This window comes from Hippocampus zosterae, chromosome 21, assembly GCF_025434085.1.
Source record: "Hippocampus zosterae strain Florida chromosome 21, ASM2543408v3, whole genome shotgun sequence".
Taxonomy (NCBI): domain Eukaryota; kingdom Metazoa; phylum Chordata; class Actinopteri; order Syngnathiformes; family Syngnathidae; genus Hippocampus; species Hippocampus zosterae.
Window position 1 is genome coordinate 5,449,026 of NC_067471.1, and position 16,966 is coordinate 5,465,991.

General features: G+C 45.7%; 1 protein-coding gene and 1 long non-coding RNA gene across 4 annotated transcripts; one reads left to right on the forward strand and one right to left on the reverse strand.

Moving 5' to 3' along the window:
* Positions 1-1,926: 1,926 nt before the first annotated feature.
* Positions 1,927-16,799, reverse strand: gsap (gamma-secretase activating protein). 3 transcript variants are annotated; one of them, XM_052056125.1, is made up of 32 exons: positions 16,303-16,798; positions 15,980-16,050; positions 15,338-15,394; positions 15,192-15,237; positions 14,994-15,041; positions 14,847-14,935; positions 14,698-14,767; positions 14,529-14,578; positions 13,999-14,109; positions 13,839-13,895; positions 13,041-13,087; positions 12,874-12,953; positions 12,410-12,487; positions 12,230-12,310; positions 11,989-12,081; positions 11,721-11,889; positions 11,534-11,624; positions 11,381-11,450; positions 11,215-11,294; positions 10,873-10,953; positions 10,669-10,791; positions 10,541-10,593; positions 10,392-10,423; positions 8,546-8,607; positions 6,997-7,092; positions 5,154-5,224; positions 4,904-4,998; positions 4,609-4,728; positions 3,811-3,872; positions 2,783-2,881; positions 2,595-2,691; positions 1,927-2,512 (listed from the first exon to the last, which is right to left on the reverse strand). In XM_052056125.1, exons 1-32 carry the CDS (start codon positions 16,388-16,390, stop codon positions 2,412-2,414), a joined length of 2,568 nt encoding a protein of 855 aa, XP_051912085.1. In that variant the 5' UTR covers positions 16,391-16,798; the 3' UTR covers positions 1,927-2,411. The 3 variants fall into 3 exon arrangements, with proteins under 3 accessions (XP_051912085.1, XP_051912084.1, XP_051912086.1); XM_052056124.1 differs by having other exon boundaries at positions 15,192-15,261; positions 16,303-16,797; XM_052056126.1 differs by lacking the exon at positions 4,609-4,728 and having other exon boundaries at positions 15,192-15,261; positions 16,303-16,799.
* On the forward strand, positions 2,498-8,705 carry LOC127594223 (uncharacterized). Its single transcript, XR_007960629.1, has 4 exons — positions 2,498-2,628; positions 2,810-2,866; positions 4,901-5,064; positions 8,549-8,705. It is a non-coding gene; the product is annotated as an uncharacterized LOC127594223 (long non-coding RNA).
* Positions 16,800-16,966: the final 167 nt, after the last annotated feature.

Consider the following 16,966-nt stretch of genomic DNA (forward strand, 5'->3'; position numbering starts at 1 on the left):
AAAGGGCATGCTAGAGCCTATCCGAGCTGTCTTCGGGCAGTAGGCGGAGTCCACCCTGAACTGGTTGCCAGCCAATCGCAGGGCACACAGAGACGAACAACCATTCGCACTCACACTCACACCTAGGGACAATTTAGAGTGTTTAATCAGCTTGCCACGCATATTTTTGGAATGTGGGAGGAAACCGGAGCACCCGGAGAAAACCCACGCAGGCCCGGGGAGAACATGCAAGCTCCACACAGGGAGGCCGGAGCTGGAATCGAACCCGGTACCTCTGCACTGTGAAGCTGACGGGCTAACCACTGGACTACCGGGCCGCCCGTTTTATTAGCATATTAGTTTTTAATAATAATATGTTATTATTATTATTATACGTTATAATAAATATGTTATAATAATATTATTAATAATAATATTAACATATTAGCACTGTTGCCAATTTCTAAAACGTAATCTCTCACAAAGAGAAAGAGAGATTTGACACGACATTGGCATAATGTTTCAATGAAGTTAATTTAGTAAGATATTGTGTTGGGGAGTAATGGTGTGTGTGATCACGCATTGTTGGCAGCTGCCGAGAGCTGTCGGATTAATTTAGTGCCAACGGTGTTTGGGCTTCATTAGGCGATTACGTAACACTGACCGGACCGGGGGGGCGGGGGGGGCAACGACAGCGGAAACCGCAAATTCCCGTTTAAAGAATCGAACTTCCGGAACACTTGCGCGAGGTGTTTGATGAAGTTGACTCAAGTGGTTTCCTGACTGCCATGCAAACTTCCAAATATATCTGGAGATGTTTTCCAGTCCAATCAAAGTCAGTGGAAACAAAACATTTGATCCCTTTTTTTAAAATTCAAACCCCCGATAGAATGTTTGGTATTTCACTCCCGCAGATATCAACACATACCACACACGTTTTCCTGAAACAGCTTTAAAAAAAAAAAAACTACAATGATTCACCGCTAGCAGTCACATGATTGAAAACAGACCATGGCATACGTGTCTTTCTTTTCATCTCCTTTCGGTTCCTCTTGTTGCGCTTTCCCAAAAGCGTTTGCTCGACATCTTTCTGCAACGTGTCGTGCGAATCGACGTCCGCCCAGTTGCTTTGTTGCCTAAATAGCTCAAGAATGAGACGTGTATCCAAATATTGAAACAATGTGTGACACTCAAAAACGATGACAGGAAATAGACCAACATGCTGCCGAACAATTACGGCGCAGAAATCGGTCCAAATAAGGACATGGTCTTTTTATTCAGCATCTTTCCTGGACACCACATCCAAGCTGAGAACTTTGTCACAAAACTGTCCTGTTTAAAAAAATAAAATAAAAAAGGACCCCCTAATGATTTCCCTCATCACTGACCAAATGGCACTCACTTAATTTCAAAAATAATAGCTTCATCTTCCATCTTTACACCCCCCCCCCCCCCCCCCCGCCCCAGTCTGTCCCGCCGCACTCCCTATTATCTCCTCATTTAGATTTGCTCTGAAGTAATAATTGCATCTCGTTTTAAAATGTCCCCGGCCATTTGTCCTACGCTGACTGCCGGCCCGAGCATCTGCTCGTGGACCGAGTCTAAAAACGTCTGAACGTGACCGGGATCAGAAACTGCGAACTATTTCATCCATAATAAAACTCTACCGGCGGCCCGGTAGTCCAGTGGTTAGCACGTCGGCTTCACAGTGCACAGGTACCGGGTTCGATTCCAGCTCCGGCCTCCCTGTGTGGAGTTTGCATGTTCTCCCCGGGCCTGCGTGGGTTTTCTCCGGGTGCTCCGGTTTCCTCCCACATTCCAAAAACATGCATGGCAGGCTGTTTGGACGCTCTAAATTGTCCCTAGGTGTGAGTGTGAGCGTGGATGGTTGTTCGTCTCTGTGTGCCCTGTGATTGGCTGGCAACCAGTTCAGGGTGGACTCCGCCTAACAAAAAAAACGGTAGCTTTAAGTCTGATTAGCGTCATGCTAACAAACAAGCTAAAAGGCCAAATAGGGGCTAACAGATATACATAGATGAACACAAAACTGGGGCTTGTATTCTTTATCCCCTGCGAAGAATGACTGCTCTGCCCAAGCACACACATCAGGAGGAGCAGCGCGATTTGCATTGAATTGAATGCTTTCCATTTTTGATCTCATGAGGTTGTGCAGTCTACTGCTAACTATGTATCGTAAGAGGACGTGCAATGATTTTGGTGGCTTGTTTATACCCTTGTTTTGATTAAACAAACGCACACAAAAAAAAAGCTTCCTTGACTTGAATTAAAATGTAAAAAAAAAAAATCCTCTCTTCCTGCCTGCTCCCTCGCTCTCGTTATTCATCGTTGCTCCTTGCCTCCCATCAATCTACGCGTCGTCTTCCTCTCCATCTGTCCTTTATTTTTATTCATTTTTATTTTTGCGGCAGGGTTTATTTTGTCTCAAAGCCCAGCAGAATGAGTGTCTGTTTCAGAGCGGTCTCCTCCACAAATGCGGCGTCCACGTTCCCCCGCTCCCCGAACGGGTTCAGAGCTGGAGCGCAGGAAAGGGGGAAAAAAAAAGTGTTACGTGAGAGGATTCGGGCGTGAGAGAGGAAACCCCGCGTCCACATTACCTTGCTCCTCGATGTCAGAAAGTACTTTGGCCAGGTACGTCAGAGGCAGGAACTCTGTTCCGAAGTCTGCTTTGTCTCTGCCGGTGAAAGCAAATCCCTGCCGAAAGACAAGTTGGGCGGGGGTGGGGGGGAGCGATGTTACTGACTTTTGTGTGGGGAAGAAATTTGGAATCCGTGATGTCATTTACTTTGTTTTTGTTGCGTCTCCCCAGCAGATTCCTGACGTAGTCTCTGGAGATGGAAGCCGAACTGACGGGATGATCCCACATTTGGTAGAATCTGTAGGCCTACACACACACACACACACAAAAGGCATTTTTGCGAAAAATGTAATCATAAATAGCCCAGGAGAGTCTGACTACCTTTTTATTTTGGGGGCTTGTGAAATACCTTGCTAATATTTAATACTAAAAGCAAAAACAAACGACGACACTCCATCAGTCATGTTGATACAGAGCTGCGTTGTGCTTCTATTAACTGCGGAACACACGCTTGCGCTCGAGCCCATTAATCAATGTTTAATTATTTTATTCCCCCCTCGCCCCCCCCCCCCCCCCCCCCCCTCTTCCCGATGAATATTTTAAGCCCGTTTATGAAACTTTGCACCTAAATTATTTACGACACCCGGCCAAGGTATCTCAGCCTGACCGGCCCGGTTTGACACGGCTGCAAATTACAGCCCCCTGGCATGCAAAAATAAATCGAGACCAACGAAACGAAACGCGGTAAAACGCGACTGCCGAGATTTGTTGCATCGGACGCACTTGCTTTCACTCTCGTAAGGGTGCCTAATAAATTGGCAATCGAGAGAGGAATTTTCTAAGATGGATTGATAGATTTATGTGTGTGTGTGTGTGTGTGTTTTGCACCCATCCCACCTCCCAAATTCACCCAAAAAGCATCAGACTAGCAGGAAACAGAACACATACACAAAACACTCGACATTCCTCTAATCACGATGCGGACAGGGTGCACACACACACACACATTATCATACTGTACACATAACACACTTAGCACGTGGATGTTACACAATAGACACACAGTGGTGGACCACTCCCAAAGATTTGGCCACAAAACTCCAGACACACACCGCACACACACCGCCCTTGGTTACACAAGTGGTGTTGTGATTGTTGCGCGAGACCGAAAATAACTCGTTTCAAGACCTTCCTGGCTACTCGCAGGCGCGACAGGTGGCGATAAACAATCTTACCTCGGGAAGTCGCTTCAATACACCGAACTTGAGTCTCTCGTTGGCGGCGCTGTTGTCCAAATCTGCGCGCACAAGAGACGCAAATGAGAATCCACTGAGTTGGACCGACGTCGGCAGGGAAAAGCAGTTGAGAGTTGCAATCGGTACCTGGTTCGATACGACTAAAGCATGTGTGTCAAACCCAAGGCCCGGGGGCCAGATCTGGCCCGCCAGGTCAGTTTATGTGGCCCGCAATAGCAAATCACATTTCAACGAGCTATACCAAAATATCAAATTGTCAAGTATAATAAATAACATTGAGCTTTTGTAATAATTTTTTTACCCCGTTTACCCTCACTTGAACAATAATCGAGCAAATTATTTTAATCGACTGATTTCAAAACTAGTCATCTATTAATTTGTCGTGTACAAGTCATCATTTCGTGGTTTCACTGTCACAACGGCCCTCCGCGGGAAGACGTAACTCCCAACTTGGCCCGCGACTAAAACGAGTTTGACGCGCATGGACTACGGAAAAGTTGGGCTAATGCGTCGATGGCACTCCTGAGGAAAACCGGCGTCCATGCTGTAGTGTATACCTTCCCAATATGGCTGCCATAAGTGTAATGTTCAACTGCGCATAATATTACACCACCTGTAACATTTTTTTTTTATCCAGTAAAGTACCGGTACATTTCTTAGTTCCACCGTAGTAACTGCTGTCCCTGAAAAAGTTTACATTACATTACACAAATACATTTTCATGTTTTCTACTTTGGAGGCCATCTTGCTTTCCAAACACTGCTGTACATTACGCACCTGTCAGGAGTCGAGACACAAAGGTGTCCGTGAGCCGGAGGAAGCGATGGTCCACGTATTGTAGGAAAGTGCGATGGGGTAGGCAGCGCAAAGCCAACGCCGCTAGCAGAGTGTGATAGCCTGACCAAAAAAAAAAAAAATAACAGCAACAGATTAGTGTGCTTACGATTATGCAACCGGGAACCTGACGCAACGCGGCTGACTAACAAGCCAGTCACTCAAGATCCGGGCGTTGACCCCGCTGCGATTAATTAATTTTATTTATTTTGTTGTTGTTGTTGTGTGTGGGCAGTACCAGGTGGGAGCGGCATGCAGAGACCCCCGGTGGCTTCCAGGATCCGAAGCATGAAGTGAAACGCAGCCCACTCGCCCGGACCGGCTGGCTGCGTGCTGGAGCCAGAGAAATTCAGACATGGGAGGCGTCGCGAAAGCACACGCATGCCGATTTATATTCAAGTAAGAGCACCGCTGTGATGTTAGATGATGACTTAAGTCAAAAGTCATGCGGAATGGTTGCGCTTGAAAAAGGGGGAGGGGCTACTCACAAGCACAGAACATGAGGGCCCAGCTTGTGCTTCAGCCAGACTGACTCCAGCATGTGTCTAATCAGCTCCAGCTACACACACACACACACACACACACACACACACACTTCATTGTTTGGAAAAGAGGTTCAATTATTTTCGAATGAAACTCCAGCTTGAGGCAAAGGCGGAAACCAACGCAGCTCGCCGCATCTTTTTGACATCTGTGGCCCTCGTTATTTATTTTGTCTTTTTTTGGGGGGTGGGGGGGGGCATCTTAGCACACCGTCTGCTCGCTTCCCTCTTTTTCGAAAACCGCGCTTCTCGTTCTCATTTCCACCCTAGCGTGTGGGTGGACGGCATGCGTCTTTCGGTATTTGCGGGGTCACGCGGCGGCGCTCGATGCGACTAAAACGTGCTCAATCAATGACACACACACACGCGCGATTTCTGACTTTCGAGATACAAGCCGTCATTCAGACGTTTTTTTTTTTTTGCTTTGACTTAAGAGCAAATATTTGAGATATGATTAGATTCAATTCACATCACAACAAGCAGTGATGTTTTATATGAGATGACCTCCCCCCCACCCCCTAATAATCAGATTGGTTCTTAAAAATAAATGATTTCATTCGGTTTCTTAGGTGATCGTGTCAATCTTTTGCTAACAATATTTTCCGGAATGCAGCGTGTGCAGCCAATGTTGTCATTGCAAGTGCGCAAACGTTAGCCGAAACCCCGGATTGCTGTTGTTGGAGACTCGTTTTGGTTATTCTGATAACAAAAAGTGTTCGGCTCCTTCGGCCGACTAATATTGACGCTGAAGAGCAAAGTAGCAACCTTCGTCATCAGCAAGAGTCTTCCTCCTGGGGAATTCAAACCTCCCCGGACGATTTAAAAACAACTTTCAAGAAGTATTCAGTGACTCTTTGCTTGGTCTTTGCGCTGCATAACAACAAGCAATGTATCTCCGTTGTCCATGGCAACGGGAGGGGGTGGGGGTGCGGGGGGGGGGCAGGGAATAACTAACTATGACAAGAATGTAGTGCGGAGTCGCAATCTATCACGGCAGAACTTCCTGGCTCTTTAAAATCCGTAATCTATTTCGACCTCCCACCAACTTGTGTCAACGCCGCCATTAGTCTCAATAAGCAGCAACGGGTGGTGCGGTGGGGGTAGCGGGGGGGATCCGGAAGGTGGTGGTCTTTTATTTATGGATTGGACATTTGGCCGCAGTTGTCCAAATGAGGGTGTGTTGGGTGCGAGTGCGGGTGTGTGCGGGTGTGGGGCGGCATCCATAACTGCTCATTTTTTCCCCTTGTCGTTTCCAATTCCGTGTCATCTGCATTCCAGCCTTGCTTGTTTATCAGCGAGATTTAAAAAAAACAAAAAAAAAAACGACTGGACTCATTTCCATACAACTTTGCGTCAAGTGGGGCTCATACCAAGAGGCATTACATTTTGGGGGCGGGGCCAAGGTCTGAATCGAGCAATCAGTCTCGATGACAAATAGGTGCATGTGAAGGTATACAATCGCATTTTTTCTTCCACCCCCCTACCCCACCCCGTCTTGGCTCTGAGGTCTTTAACTGGGCTCGGCGCCATTCACAGTTCTCTTGTTTTGATAAATGCCACATTGTCTACTCTGGATGCTTTGTCGCCGTGGATTCGTTTACCTTCCAGGAATACTAAAACGCTCCGTCGCACCAATTTACATCCTTTCAGCCAGAAATCACAATATGGAAATTGTTCCCTAAAAAAATAATCTTAACCAATCCCCGGGAGAGATTTTCAACAAAACAAAAATAACAACAAAGAAAAATAAAACCCTGCCAATAATTTGTCACAACCAGCAGCTACTAACCAGTTTGGCGATATAGTCGATAACCAGGGAATCGATCTTCTTCTTGCCCAGGCGAGGCAGATGCCTGTTCAGATGCTCCCTTAGCATCTCCGCCGTCTACAACAAACACAAAATAAGTCAACGCACGCACGCGCACGCGCCGTTTGGGCTGACGTAGATGAAAGCCGAGCGGCGGGAATAGATGGAAGCGGGCGACCGGACGACCGGGGTCATTCTAAGAATAGTCCAAGAGGCGCGCTAACGTCTTGTCTGAACTCTTTAAAACGGAAGCTATCTGCAATTTTGGAATCGCGCTGAGCACGGACTGGGCAAAGCCGCGGGATAAGAAATTGTTCATCAGACCGTTTGAAGAAACATGAAACGGTTCCTTTGAAAAAAAAATATAAAATGGTGGCCCATCTGATTATGTGACAAAAGTTCACCAAATAACGCAAAGAAGGGAAGTGGGAATCCTTTTTACGTTGGCCGGCGTTCATTCCCATAAGCTTCCACGAAGGACACTGACGCTCTCAAACTTGGATTATAGTTCAGAGATTGACATTGTAAAATTGGGAATTCATCAATCATCGAGAGCGAGAACATTGTTTGATGAAAAAACATGTATATTTAGAATACATTTGTCGTAAATAATGGTTAGCTAGTTCTGGGCAGTTAGCCGAACAAGTAGTCTCGAAGTTGGACGGATGAATGTTTGTGGATGATTCATATCTCTAAATTCTGACATAGCTTCACAGAATCTTGTTTTCTGTAAGATACAAAAATAATAATAAAAATTCAGTGTTGATTGTTTTTTACAAATATTTAGAATACATTTGTTGTAAATAATGGTTAGCTAGTTCTGGGCAGATAGCCGAACAAGTCGTCTCGAAGTTGGACGGATGAATGTTTGGGGATGATTCATATCTCTAAATTCTGACAGCTTCACAGAATCTTCTGTAAGATAAAAAATAATAAACATTCAGTGTTGATTGTTTTTTACAAATATTTAGAATACATTTGCCGTAAATAATGGTTAGCTAGTTCTGGGCAGTTAGCCGAACAAGTCCATCTCGAAGTTGGACGGATGAATGTTTGTGGATGCTTCATATCTCTAAATTCTGACATAGCTTCACAGAATCTTGTTTTCTGTAAGATACAAAAATAATAATAAAAATTCAGTGTTGATTGCCGAAAGACGCAACAATCGGTGACTCCCCCGTTGCTTGCAATGGAAAAACCTTTTGAGGTTCTCCACATCCAGTATTATTTTCCATTGAACCACAAAACCATGGTGCGATTGTCAAGGAAGAAGCAGATTGCCCCGGCTGCTGGAGCTCGATTATAATACAAAGCGAGGACCCGACCCAAACAAAGGCGAGACAATAGATATTTGAAGAGGCTATTAGCAATGTTAGCCCCATTCATCGACTAACACAGGCTCTCCACGCTTTGCTTTTTAGCCACGGTGTCCATATGAAATGATTGTACAGCACCCATTTCCTCCAGTCCACTTTGACCTGCCGACGCAGTTATGGTTGCCGCCAGTAATCATTTGATTCCCTCTTCTCACCAGGCCTATGAGCAGCCTCTGGTGGTGATCCTCCTCTTGGAAAAGTGGCACCAGCTTCCTGTCTGGAGGCGACGAGAGAAACGTTGGGATGGAAAAAAAATGGCACACTTCTGGAGTCTAAGGTAGGGGCCTGTACAATTCTGCTCATGAACCGGTCATTATAAGCAATGGACGTTTAAAAATAAATCAATAGAATAAAAAGAAAGAGAAGCCTTAAGGGGAGAGGAGGATTGTGGGTAATCTAAGGCATTAATGGATTCTTTTTGGGGTGTGTTTTGGCTTTGAAAAAAAAAAAAACATCATAAAGTTTGGAAAGGGGAGGTGGGAGTTATGGGACTGCGCTCCATGCTGTGAGCAGATGAATAATTTCACACTTTCATCTGTAATCTTTATTTAATCACGCATACGTAAGAGGCGGCCTTTCTCGACGTGTCCTGTCGAACAACTTTGCAGCAGCGCGCGGCATGCAAGCGGCTTTGTGCGCACGTTTTATTTTCAAGCCTGTAGGTAATCGGTCTCGCTAGCGGAAACGTTAGCATTCGCCGCCTATTGCCATAGCGACTCGCCGCATTCGCTTTGGGGCAAGAACGCTCGATGTTTGCCAGCTTTGAGACGCGGCTATGTAAATGTTTTACGAGCGACGCCGTTCATGTTGCGCGGCCACTTTTGGCGTTCCTCGAGGGTTTGTTTTTTTTCTCTCCTTTTACATTTTGTACAACAGACGTAACGTTTTAGAGATGAATGGGGGGCTTTGGAGCCTCCGGTTTTATGAATAACGAATAGATGACTGCTGGAGTTGATCAGATGCTAATCAAATTTTCACACTCGTTCCGAAGACACGCTACGCGATGACGCCTTAAAGCCTGCAATTGAGCCACTGATAACTGAGTGACCATTTTTGGTCATTTATGCACGAGAGTGATTTCACATTTTATGGCAGCAGTAAAATCTGTGTGTGTGTGGGGGGGGTAATATCGTGGTGATTTATCGGACAAGAATAGTTCCTCTCGGTGCTTATTTTTTTTACTGCCGTTCTGGTTCACTTTAGTGTATAGATAACGAATACTTTTTTTTAAAATTACATTTAATTACATGTAATATTTCATAAATCATTTAAGTTATGCAATCGTGGTCAAAGTCCAAATGTCAAATCTATCAATACTTCATGAAATGAGAATATTCACTCAGGCTTGACTTGCACGTTTTGTGCGAGTCATTAAAAAGCATTCAAAGTCACAAAATGGAATTTCGGAGGGGGGTGAAATGAAGGCATTAAATATGAAGCATTAATTTAATTATCACACCATCGGTAGATGAAAAATAGATATTTGTGGAGATTGGTCACGAGTGGGACTTTACAATTTGTCTCTATACTTCACTTAAAATGACCCAAAAAAAATGAAGTCTACCTACAGTAGCCCCATTTTTTTTTCCCGAAAAACCAAAACAACATGAAATATGTTGGCTATCTGGATTCCATCATCGCCTATGCGCTGCTATTTTAATGCGCGTTGTGGTAGTCGGCATACCCGATGAGATCAGACTGTATATAGTCATAAATCAAACGAGGCGAAGATTTTTTTTGGCTTTGATGCTCAACAGCTGTGCAAGGAGGCACAGGACTGGGAGCGCTGTTAAATAATCTCAGCATTCTTGACCTCTCCTACATTCTGTGACTTCATTTTTCTCCCCCCCACCCCCCATTTTTTTTCCTCCCCTCCATATTTGCGTAAAGATAAGTATGGCAAGGTGAGTTTTGTCCCGTTCCCCATTCGCCACGGACAAATGTGACCTCCAACCCACTGGCGGGTTTGTTGGCGTTTGCATCTTGCCTCCGCTCTCTTACCGAAATGCCGAGCGTCCACCAAGGCAAGGACCCTAAAAAAAAAAAAAAAAAAAAAACGGAAAACACATATCCAAATGTGAACATTTGCCCCCCAGCCGCTTCATGTGTACATTGAAACATTTTCCAAGAGAGAATAAAAGCATCCCTACTTCTTAGCGTTCTCCAACATGTGAGTCATGTGGCCCGACGGTTTCTCAGTCATCTAGAAAAAGAGAAACGAGCATGGAAACGGCCACAAAAATACTCTCGGCGAGTTTTCTCGGCGAGAGCATTTTACAAGTTTGCTCCAGTAGGCTTGAACGTGCGAGGTCCTGTATCTGGGCTCGGGATCCACCTCAAAATACGTTGTCCTCTCCGCGTTCCACTGCAGCTCGGACCAGAAGCCCGGGAGACATCTGGCCTGCGCGAAGCGGCAAGAGAGAAAAAAAAAACAAATAAAATAAACACACGATAAGAATTTAAATTTCACACGTGCCATTACCTTCCCTTTAAAGACGCACTCGGTATGCAGCTGAGTGGTGCACAGCACGCCGGGGATCTCCGTCAGGCACGCTGGCACATCCTGAAAAGGCCCGAGAGGCAGAATTCACCAAAGATTACCGCATATTCCGCACTATGAGGCGCTTCGGATTATGAGGCACACGAAAAAAAAAAAAAGCTACAATAGTGACTGCAGTTGCGCTGTGAATCCACAAGATGGAGCTATGCTAAGAAGAATACAATACAATAAAATACAACTTTGTATAGAAGGCGCATCGGAGAAAATTGAATGCTAAGTTCGGAAAATACGGTAAAATAAATGTGGTGGCACGGTGGAGGCTACCTTCATGTCGAACACCGTTGAGCAAGGCAGCAGTTTATCCAGGCTGAGGGACCTTTGGTAGCTTAGTCTGTATAAAGATGCTGTAAAAAAACACATTAACTAGAGTGGCTTTCTTCAAAGTTGTTAAAAAGAGGCATGCAACTTTTTTGTTTCGTCAAGCGCTCACCTAGAATGAACTCCTGGATCTGGTCAAAGGAGTCTCGGACTTTGATGTTGTCGCACAGCCACTCGATAATCTGCAGGCATACGGAAGCCAACGTTTGTTTGTTTACGCGGCGAAGGCGCTTTAAATGCCGGCGTCTTCTGCTTCAGCGCGTACCTGCGCCTCCACGTTTGGGTCATTTCCGCTGTGAAGAAGCAGACAGTGAAGGGCAGCCAGGTGTTGAGCGTCAGCCATGTTGTGCGGTCTCCTTGAGAGACAAATAAGAGTCCGGGAACATAGGAACACAACTTTTAATCCGAATCAAGCCGTCGACTGCCTTGTCCTTCCTGTAGATGGCGCTCACCCGGATGGCGAGCGCGACCGTAGGATCTGCAGAAGGCGGGCGGCGCTGAGTTGGGCGTCGTGGATCGTCCCGCCTACCAAATCCAAAAGGGCCGTGCTCGACTCCTCCTCCGCGCGCAGTACCGTGAACGTTCCGGATTTGGACGCTAGGCCCAAGTCGGCGTCGTCTCCTAAACGTCGGACGCAAGCGCGTTTTCGAATATTGCGCTCCCTGTGTAATACAATTCCACTCATTGGCTTTAAAAAGAACTTGGAACTCTTGATCTTACCAGACAGGAAGAGGGAGTGGCAGAGCATCTCCTGCTGCCTGGTGTTGATGCAGTGGAGGAAGCACGCGTGCAGATACACGATGACGTAGTAACCTACATCGGGAAATAACGACCCCGCCCGTCAGCGTACGCAGTCGAGGACAGCCGGCCGAGCGACCAAATGAGGCCACACACTCGCTTGTATCGAGAAATTCTCATCAAATAGCAGAAGTGTGTATCAGCGCATGTGTGTGTGTGAGACCTATAGGGATGAAGATCGGCTGGAGCTGCACGGCGTCCCATGGCGGCTGCCCCAAAGTGACCCGAAAAGTCTTGCTGCAGTCTTGAAAGAGGACGAAAAGGAAAATGGGTTGACATGCTGGCCTTGCACAGTTGGAGACGCGTGACTGCAGGTAACACAAACACACACACACACACACACCTTTGTGAACGAGAACCACCGTATAGATGAGCTCTGGTTTGTCGCAAGCAGGCCGACTGTAGCACACGCACATGCTTCCTGGAATCAAATATAAATCATTTTAATACTTTTTGTTTTTTTGTTTTTTTCCATACGGTTTGTATCGGATCATATAAGCTGTGCATGTGTCCCCAATGTTGAGGCCGGTGAGCGAATTGATTGCGCCTCGGACGTATTCGAATCAGGATCTTGCAATTAAAAAAAAATAATAAATTGGCCAGGCCACGTGAATGCCAATTCAACCGGCTTTTAATTAATCAAAGCGTGGGAATCCAATCAGCGTTTCATTGCGCCGGGGCGAGGGACTTACGTTCTGGTTTTCCCCAATGAGAGAAAACACCAAAAAAAACAACACAAAAAAAAAACAACACATAGAGTTAGTCAGTTAGTGACGTTTTCATGTCGGGCACGTTTTCAAGTGTTACCTAATTGATTTGTGAATACTTCCATCTTGACCGGCTGCCGCCTCTCCGCGTAATGGCGGTCAAATCCGAGATTCACAAACCTGTAACGTTGCGGCCATATGCAAAAATGTTTCAATCCACTGGTGCAACAAAAACCGCAAACAGTGTACGAGTCGTGATCGCCTTACTCGACGGTGCTGAAAGCGTTGACAGGCAGGTGTAACGGCAGCGCCAACTGCGAGAGAGCAACACAAAGCCGGAGGGGTGTAAGGATCTAATGCAGAGGTGGGAAAACTACGGTCCGCGGGCCAAATCCGGCCCGTTGGTCTTTTTAATCCGGCCCGCTGAAGGTTGGTATACAATTAAGGTTCGATGTTGATGACTGCATTCCTTTTATTTGGACTTGTAATGACAGGCATTTCAACGCCAGGTGGCGCAGTTACTTGAAGTTGCAGAGCATTGGGAGGAAGGGGGAGACGATACGGAAGCCCACAGTAGCGCCGAGTCAAGCAAATCCCGTTCAATACGACACAATAATGTACTCTTAAAAAATCTTCCAAAAAATGCAAAATAGTTTTTTAAAATAAAGAAATCCAATTAATATTGTCGAATTTAGTTCACCCTTTTGATTCGGCCCTCCGTAATATTTTCTGGTTCTCATGTGGCCCTATGCAAAAAATAATTGCCCACCCCTGATCTAACATGAGTGATAAAGTCCAAATCTAAAAAAAAAAACCATTGGGGGGTGGGAATTGCGCATGGATGCCACAAGATGGCGGCAATGCAATTAAAACTGAAAGGCTCATAAAGCATCAACACCATGCATCTAGCGGGCGCGCGATCCAGAACCCATGGTACAACTACGTCATTTTCATCGCTCAAAAATGTCAACGCTGTCGTGTATTTTAGCTTCATCCTGAAATTGTGAGTCATGTACTTAGACAGCACATATAATATGCTGTTCGTGTTGGTGGGTTTGCGGTTACCACGCTTTCGCAATTGTGGTTGTCGTAGAACTGCACACATCGCAGCAGGAACTTGTCCTGTAGCGGGGGAAGAAAAAAAAAACACGTTTGCATTGAAATCAGATTTTGACAACATCCGCCGCACGGCTGATGTGGAGATCTTAAAGCGGCGCCGCAATACCGCCCGGGTGAGATAGTAGAGCCTCTGCGTATGCACGTCCCATTGGACCCAACAAAAATCCTCCGCCACCCGCTCGGCCGTCTTGGACAACCGCTCGGGATTGGCCAGCACCTGGTTCCCAAAGACACGCCGAGAGCTCGATGCAAAGCTTTTCCAGATTGTTTTTCAAGCACGAAATATTTTCAGTTACTCCCCCGACCCATAATTGCATAGTTGGGGCCATATTACCGACTTTTCTGAAGTCACGCTAAAAAATGTTTCTGGGGTTTGGAGAAGAGCAGGAACAAGTACAGACACTTCGGAGTATAAATCAATCAATGGAAAACTGTTTTCATGTATAGGGCGCACCACATTATAAGGCGCATTGAACAGAAGCTACAATAGTGGCTGCAGTTGCGTTGTACATCCACTAGATGGTGCCAAGCTAAAGAGAATACAATACAACACAATACAATACGGTTTTATATTTAAACTGCGGAAAATACGGTCAATAAAATAAAAGTCGGCTGTTTCCGAATAGTTCTTCTCACCACTTTGTAGCCTTCGTGTCGGGTCAGCAGGACGTGGTACTGATCCACATCTAAATCGCGCGTACAAAAAAAAAAAAAACATGTCAAGATCTTTCCAAACGTGACCCACCTCTTAAGCTGCCTAAATGTCAGTCCTCTCTACCCAGACGGAAAAAAAAAATAGACTCACATCCATCTTCAGTCAACAGCAGCAGGTGGCTCTCGTGCACCGATCTGCGCTCACTTTCAGGATGGAGGAACTGAAACCCAAAAAGCCAACGGGTATTTCGAGATACGCGACAAAGGCCGCGGTCCTTGTTGCTTTACGCCCGCTCTGACCTGCACTTTGACCCTGCAGTCTACCGCCTTTAACACCTTGGTGTTGTTGATTGGACGGATCTCAATCAGGAGCGTCAAGCACTTGGACACTAAGGGGAAAGGAATTAAGAACGCACGCCGAATGAGCCGAAGTTCTGTATGTCTTACTTGGTTTGAGGTGCTCCTCTCCGTGGGTGTTTTGCGCCAAGCTAACAGCTAAGAGAGGGAGAAAAAAAAAAGCACGTCCCTTTAAGTACCAGCCAATTCTGGACCAAGTCCGAAAAGACGTTTAAAAACGCCTTTGGGAGCGAATGAGTTCATTTGTCAGTATCACCAAATTGTGAATTTATTCGGTATCGGACTCACCTAACAATGTCTCCTCCTTGTTTAGGGAGCAGCTGCTGACACAAACCTGCTTGTCAAAGGAGTACAGGAGCTGTTGGCGAGAAAACACGCGTGCGCACAGGTGCAGGCGTCAATGCATTGAACTGAGATTGACGTAAAGCTCGTACCTTATTCGTCTTAGCATTCGCGTCGTATTTCCCCACTCTGGTGGTTCCAGTTGATCCCTGCGCAGAGAGAGACGATCGAACAGCCAATAAGAAAAAGTGTGCATACTTAAAAAAATAATAATAATAATAAAGGAACTTCTTTGCAGGGCCATCTCTGACCTCTAAAATCTGTTTGGCGGATGTGTTATTAAAAATGTATGCCACGCCGAGCGCTTTCAGAAGACGAGTCTATTCACTGAGGGTTTAAAAGTTTTTTTCCACCCCCCAGAATCCTCCAAATAGTTTATTCTGAGTAGAATCACCAGGAGGGAACGTGCACTTGCAGTTTGATTTTTGAGTCCATTTGATGATGTGTGGCATACACAGACACACACAATGATTGATATCCGACGCTAGCTGTTTTTTCCTCAAACATGATTTTTTTTTTAAATATCAATATAAAAATATATAAACCTGCCCTAAATTTCAACCTTGGTCTCGTCAAACCATTTCCCCCACTTGTATTTGGCAGATTTGGTTTTGGGTCAGTCAGGTTGAACATTAAGGCCAAAAGTACAAAAAGCATGAAGATTTTATTGTATTGTTTTTTTTGTTTGTTTTTTTTTGACAGAAAGTTGCACACTCAGCCACAGTAATAATAACCTCCCAGGAGTAAAGGATGCCCCCATCTCTCTCAGTGTTGAGGATTGAAATGTCCAGCGCTCCAGAGTAGTCTGCAAACACAGCACCATTAGGTAAACAACAGAAGTGCACCATGGCAGCTTGAATTATGCTTGTTACATCCCGTATAATAGTTAAGATTCCGAGTTAATGGAGCTGCACGCTTTTCAGACGTCAACCTGTCAAAAAAGAGCGCTTTAGCTTCTTAAAAAGCAAATCCACACAAGCTATTGCGAAATGGCAGCCAAAACAAAGGCGTACTACGTTCCATCACCCGTCTGACCGACAGCACGTGAACGCCTCACCTTTCACCCTGCACACCTCCGCTTCCTTCCTGCGAATGTCAGCTTCCACATCTTTGCGCAGATCAAACTTGGGCTGCAGTTTTAACATAAGAGCACAATCGGTTTCCTAGGACTTTACAGTGCGGTCGCTTCCCTGCAGTTTTTCCGGGTGGGGCATCACATGACCGACGTGCACTTGTTTCCTTTCTTGTAAAAGGCTCGCCGAGCGTTAACTTTGTCCTCAGTCATCTCGGAAAGTTACCACATCGTCGCAAATCCTCCCCGCCTTTGTTGCGCTCCCATAGGCCGAGGGAGGCATCACTCTCGCCGAGCTGGAATCTCTCACCACCAGCCCACCACCATCCAGTCACTCGGGCAGCTCACAAGAGTGTGTCACAATCATTTGTTACGCGTGCACGCATGGGGCGCAATAATAAGGCACACTACTGTGAGCCAGTCTGGAATGTATTTAAAATATGGCTTCAAAAGTTTGTTACTGTGTAATAATTAAGTTGACAAGCTAATGCAGCATGATCTAGCGGATTTGATATAAAAGTTTCCCCGTTAATGATTTATGTTCTTATTTAGGTCTTTGGCCTTTAGACGGGGGCGATTATAAATGTAGCCAACACTGCCCTCTCCTGGACATTAAATAGACTTCCATGTGTTCTCTGTGGCGAAAATG

What these genes read in the sequence shown, in the direction of transcription:
- gsap (XM_052056124.1), bottom strand. Translation starts at nt 16,390, where the DNA reads ATGTTAAAACTGCAGCCCAAGTTTGATCTGCGCAAAGATGTGGAAGCT. An exon ending in AGAGGAGCACCTCAAACCAA is followed by an intron (nt 14,936 to 14,993) that starts GTAAGACATACA and finishes CTTTCCCCTTAG; the next exon opens with TGTCCAAGTGCTTGACGCTC. An exon ending in AGTATTCACAAATCAATTAG is followed by an intron (nt 12,488 to 12,873) that starts GTAACACTTGAA and finishes ATTTGATTCCAG; the next exon opens with GAAGCATGTGCGTGTGCTAC.